General features: G+C 42.2%; 1 protein-coding gene across 1 annotated transcript; it reads left to right on the top strand.

Moving 5' to 3' along the window:
- Positions 1-763: 763 nt before the first annotated feature.
- ccna2 (cyclin A2) lies at positions 764-4,788 on the top strand. Its single transcript, XM_037262327.1, has 8 exons — positions 764-1,307; positions 2,021-2,264; positions 2,350-2,456; positions 2,612-2,835; positions 2,910-3,114; positions 4,079-4,192; positions 4,261-4,394; positions 4,468-4,788. The coding sequence occupies exons 1-8, from the start codon at positions 1,101-1,103 to the stop codon at positions 4,517-4,519; spliced, it is 1,287 nt and encodes a 428-aa protein (XP_037118222.1). The 5' UTR covers positions 764-1,100; the 3' UTR covers positions 4,520-4,788.
- Positions 4,789-6,006: the final 1,218 nt, after the last annotated feature.

Below are 6,006 nucleotides of genomic sequence, written 5' to 3'. Positions count from 1 at the left end.
GGGCTGAGGAGTCAGAGATCAGGGGTCACATTTGAAGGAGTGTCCACACTGCTTCCGGTAGGGAGGACTGACTGAAAGAGCTCAAATAAACACTAATAAATATTTCGGTAAAATGTCTTGAAACAATGAATTGTTTCATTGAATAATCTTCATACAAAAGACCCCTTTGCTTTGGAAAAAAAATAAATCACTGTGGCTATTTTGTTTATTTTGTTGCTATCCCAATCTTTTCTTGTCGGATTGCAACAGTGCAACCGTTTTAAACAATGTATTATGAAAAATGGGGCACATATTTGCACTGATATTAATAATTGACATTTAAAATGTCGAGTGTCATTAGTGTCCATCCCCTCAAGTAGCACTCACGAACAATCGTGGCCTTTAAATTGCCTATTCCTAATCCACATCATATTATACTCTTTATCTTAATCATCATTTTATACCGGAAAGGGGACATGATTTAATTGATTAGACAATATAGCAATCATAAATAAACTCCATAATCTCGAAAGCCAAAAGTGACGACATTTGTCTGAGGCTATGGAAGGAAAAAAAACAATTCCTCAAAAGAAAGCAATACAGTCTAAGTATTCTAAGTTAACAGGAGTCTCCACATAAATAAGGCTTGCGTTCAATATCGAACCGGTTTTCAATTTGCAATCAAACTCACATGTCCCTACTTTGTTGCCGTCGACAAAGGAGCGTCACCGCATAGGCGGCTGCTGATTGGTCAGTTTCAATCCTCGCGGGCTGCTTGAATGAGAGAAAGGCAACAGCAAATTCAAGAGTTAGTGTGGCAACGGAAAGCAGCATCGGGGCGGCAGGTCAGCTTGCCTTGAAGGTTGGTGGAACTTGAAGTAATGGCACCCTAAAAGTCCTGCATCTGTTGAAAATCTTTGCCCGTTTTGTCGCTTCCCCCTCCACGTGTTCCGTTCCTCTTTCAAGTGTTAACTTGGCTTTTGGTTGAAAGAGCGCTGTTATCTTCCACAAGGTCGCAGCTAACATTAGCTTCTCTTTGATATCGCTGCAAAGAGAGGGAAATTAGAAACTGTAGCACTCAACTGTTAATTTGAGGGGTGCAATAGAGGCCAACTCGAAGCATGTCGGGCGCAAACCGTAGCCAAACGAGCGACATCCACAACCAAGAAAACATGCTGGCAAGACTGCGAGGCTCGCTGAAGCCCCGGGGAGCCGCCTCGGAAAACCAGGAGAACATACCGCCCAAGCCCGCGGCCACCAGGACCGTGCTGGGCGCCTTGCAGAACAACCAGAGGAGCAAACCCCACAACCAGCGCGCTCATAAGCAGGTCAGGTCAGCAGCTCTACCCGCCTGTAGGTCCTTTTACCAGCTAGTTAGCTCGTATGCTAAGTTAGATATGTTGTATTTAACCCATTAAAAAAAAAAAAAAAAAAAAAAAAAGTCGACTGTCAGTTACACAGATGAAATCATTAAATTAATGACTGTTTAACTCTAGCATGGTGCCTTTTCAAAGCGTGTCAATGTATTGCCCCGTGGTAGTAACCTTGGCCCTTTAGTCCGCCATTTTCTAACTTCCATTCTTTACAAATTCGCTTTGCAGCCTGCGACTTTAAAAACAAACTTAACAAGTGTGCTTTAAGTATGACTGTTTTTTTATTTATTAAACAAAAAAAATAACCCGTCTTAAAGTAGGTTATAAATCTTAACCCTAACCCTCCCCTCTTTCAATCATAAGTCTGTAGATGACATGATCTGAACCGCATAGCAAATCAAATTAGTATGTTTAGCTTTGTGCAACATTGAGAGCTATTTCACACATTTAAATAGCACGATTAGCTGCTAATTGTCCTTAAATGGTTAAAGGATCATCTTCTGATTTTAAACCTACTTGCATCTATTTGCATGGAGTTCCCCAATGAGGTTATTAAGAAATGTTAGACTTGTTTTGGGAGCTTTAGCTCATTCTACATTTTTTTCAATGCCTAACTGTATAGGCCAAGTCATTAATAGCCCTGTACTTGTACTGTATTGTGCTTACAGGAATCCCCAAAGCAGCAGTCATGTAAAAACGAAGAAATCAACAAAGTCTCCAAGCCACCTCCTTTCCAAATCCATGTAGACCAACCCTCCCAAGACCCTGTCAAGAAGCCGTGCGATGGTGCCGCCGCAAAGGTTGAGGTGCTCGCAGAAGACTCGCCACTCAAGATTGACCATGCAGTCGCCAGTCTGCGCCAACCTCTGGCTGCACTTGACATCCCACCACCAGCTATGGACATCAGTTTTGGTTAGTGACTTGACTGCAAGTGTTGAGGTTTTCCCCCTTTTTTTAAATAAACCTGATATGAACTAATGACTCCATTTTTCCGAAGACTCTCCCATGGACATGTCTGTGGTCGAGGGCGAGGAGAAGACTGTCAGTGTCCGAGAGGTGCCCGAATACGCTGCAGAGATTCACGCATACTTGCGGGAAATGGAGGTGAGACATCGTATGGCATGCTATAATGTTAATATCTGGCAGTGATGGGCAGAACAATTATCCTTTCAACAGAATTAGTTCTGAATCATACAATGAGTAAATTGCCCAAAGGTTTGGGAGCCACACATTTTAAATGTGGCTGAATTATCCTGCAGGTGAAATGCCGACCCCGGTCGGGCTACATGAAAAAGCAGCCCGATATCACCAACAGCATGCGTGCCATCCTAGTGGACTGGCTGGTCGAGGTGGGTGAAGAGTACAAGCTCCAGAACGAGACGCTCTACCTGGCCGTCAATTACATCGACCGCTTCCTATCGTCCATGTCGGTGCTACGTGGCAAGTTGCAGCTGGTGGGCACCGCCGCAATGCTGCTAGCCTCGTAAGTTGACTTTCAACACTCTCAGTCGCCATCGCCGCCCCGTAATGTTGCTTTACACCCACAAACGCCTGCAGCAAATTCGAGGAGATTTACCCTCCGGAGGTGTCGGAGTTCGTCTACATCACAGATGACACCTACACTAAGAAGCAGGTGCTGAGGATGGAGCAGCTGGTGCTCAAAGTGCTCTCCTTTGATCTGGCGGCACCCACCATCAACCAGTTCCTCACCCAGTACTTGCTGCACCACCCTGCCAACAAGCAGGTGGAGAGCCTCTCCATGGTGAGAAATAAATGGCCCCTAGACAGTAACTTGAAATTTTTGATGACGAAAGGTCAAAGGAAAATCTCAGCTTTACACGGTTGACGAGTCAATGTCTTGTTGCACATGCGCAATTTGATGTAGAAATACTAAGTTGGACATGCTGGCAAGGAAAACTCTGTAGAAGCCAGAGATGCGCAAAGTTTGATGCTGCTAAACAGGAATGACGCACCACATAGTCAAGGATGAACACAGCAACTGCTGCAGCGAATAATTGGCAAGAACAGAAACTTGTGGTAGTCTCTTTCAAACAAACTATCTGCCAAACCGTACGGTCACACTTGAAGCAGACTGACTAACCCGAGCTAGCGGCAACACCACTCGCTGGTGCTCAGTCAGATATAACAGTGCACAAGGTAAGGGACAACCCAAAGTCAACAGGACTGCCTGCATATCACGTGCTGCATTTACCTTATTGTTTGTTGGCTTAATAAATCTCAAACTTATTTTTAGCAGACTGCGTAGTGTAATAGGTTCTGAAAGATTTGATAGTTGCCTCAGTGTCATGACTCTAAACTTGTGGGACTTGCCTTAGTGCAACTGATGTTTGTTCAGTTAACTGTTTTTCATTTTATTTTAAATGAGGGATTGGCAGCAAATGCTTGCTGTGGAAAGTAAAGAAAGGTGACTCTCATATGCCTTGATGTTAGCGTGCCACATAAAATGTCATGGTCTGTATCTGGACCTCATGCCTTGAGTTGGATACTGGATTAAAAAAAAAAAGAGTGGAAATGGATGACTGTTCAAAGTATTGAAATGGCAATTGCTTGCTGTGGATGGGGTTTGTCTTGCTAAAGGAAGAGCTGGAAATAAGGTAATCAACACTTCTCGGAGTTCTCAAACAAGTGCTGTAGTTGTGTTGCATGGCGGTGAACGGTTTTGGATTCAACATGTATTAAAAAAAAAAAACAACTTTTGTCAACAGTATCTTGGGGAGCTCAGCCTAGTGGATTCTGACCCCTTCCTGAAGTACCTGCCTTCTCAGACTGCTGCTGCTGCCTACATCCTGGCCAACAACACAATCGCTGGTGCATCATGGGTATGTTTTAGATTTCACGTGAACCTTTGGGCTGTAGCGCATTGCCATGTAACTGATTTTTGTTGAAGCCCAAGTCCCTGGTGGAGAAGACGGGCTATACTCTGGAGAACCTGAGGCCATGTGTGGATGATCTTCACCAGATGTACTTGAATGCACCTCAACATGCTCAGCAGTCCATTAGGGAGAAGTACAAGACTTCCAAGTAAGAATTAGTGCCACAAATGTGATTTTAAATTTCATAATTGAAAAGACTCTAAAAAATGATTTCTTTTTAGGCATCATGAAGTTTCAATCATTGAACCTCTGGCTACTCTGCAGTTTGATTGAACTCCGGCTCCCCCACCCACCCGTTTTTGACTTACTTTCTGTCACTTATCTTTTTCCTTGTGGCCTGTTCCTAAAGTACTTTTTTTTTTTTTTAATAATCAATTACTGACGTTCATAGTGTTTTAATATGGTTTTAAAATCAGACTGTGTAAATAATTAAAAGCTGGTTTTATGCCCAAGCAGTTGTAATTGCTGGGATTGTTTTCTACAAGTCCACCTAGTTGTGTTAAAGCAGTTCAGTTTTACACATTAAACGTGTTTGTCAGTCATGGAGTTGTCTGCGTCAATTTGGGTGACTGTTAATGCTGTCAGGTCATCTCTCAGGACTGTCAAGAGCTCGTAAAAAAAATTCACACTTAAAGCTTGCTCGGTTTACTAACGCGTGGTGTTCTGAAAGACCACAAAGCGACAGCAGAGGAGAGGTTCAAACTCCAGGAATCGTTCATCTTGGTTAATTCGGAAAAGGTAATCTGTTAAATAATGGGGCAATTTAGACTATGTTCCATTAGTACATTATAAAATAAGTCCTTACTGTAAAGTCCTTGAAGTTTAACCATGTAAATACAGTTTTCATCAGAATTCAGGAGCGTGCTCCGGATAAAACTACTTTAATTGTTGATCTGGATTTAAAACTATCCTATCAAAACTAACGAATGCAAAACTGCAGTCTGCCAAATGGTTAACCGCTTCAAAAACCAAATGATTAAATGCATTATGCACAAACTTGTGCTTGAATCATTAAGACCCAGAGGAAAGCAAGCTTTCATACGTTGCACAGAACCTGTGGAAGAATCCAAAATAAGTGCGCATTGTGAATTTAAGCAAAGAGGGCAGTTGAATTTCTCAAATCAAGACCTAAATACAGGCTAGGGCATATCGCTTGACAGCTAGACCTGCATAAGATGACTATCTCAAATCAAAAATTCAACTAGTGGCAAACTCCTAAAATCCGGCCCGTGGGCCAAATCCGGCCCCTGGTCTGATTTCATTCGGCCCACAGCTTCGGTCTTATAATGCATTATATATGGCGGGCCTGCACTGTCGAGCGGAATAAAAAAAAAAAACATGAAACTGTCATTCCTCCTATTACCATAAGGTGGCAGTACCACCCCTCCACTCATTTCTGTGTGTGTGTGTGTGTGTGTGTGTATATATATATATATATATAATATACATTTCCCAACTTCAACCGAATCCGGTGTGTGTGTATATATATATATTTAGCAGTATTTTATTTGATGCCTTTATTTAATCAGTGTTCGTTTTATTCATATAGTTAATTTTAATCAGTAATTAAACGTGAATACGAGGTTAGTTCTCTAGTGCTGCGCAGGTGTGTAATCAAATGCCGGCTGTCTCCATTTCAAAAAGCGTTGAAACGCATGAGGTAAGAACGATGTAGTTAACTACTACCAACACTCGCAATAATATGGAGAATGTAATAAACAACTTTATTATATGATACGATAAACTATTGTCATACTAAT

This window comes from Syngnathus acus, chromosome 10 (genome assembly GCF_901709675.1).
Source record: "Syngnathus acus chromosome 10, fSynAcu1.2, whole genome shotgun sequence".
Classification (NCBI taxonomy): Eukaryota; Metazoa; Chordata; class Actinopteri; order Syngnathiformes; family Syngnathidae; genus Syngnathus; species Syngnathus acus.
This window is presented reverse-complemented; position numbering and strand designations above follow the sequence as displayed.

Bases quoted from the DNA above. Each gene is read 5' to 3' on its own strand.
- ccna2 (XM_037262327.1), top strand. From the start codon at position 1,101: ATGTCGGGCGCAAACCGTAGCCAAACGAGCGACATCCACAACCAAGAA. The intron at 2,457-2,611 runs GTGAGACATCGT...ATTATCCTGCAG, and splicing joins CATACTTGCGGGAAATGGAG to GTGAAATGCCGACCCCGGTC. The intron at 4,395-4,467 runs GTAAGAATTAGT...ATTTCTTTTTAG, and splicing joins GAGAAGTACAAGACTTCCAA to GCATCATGAAGTTTCAATCA.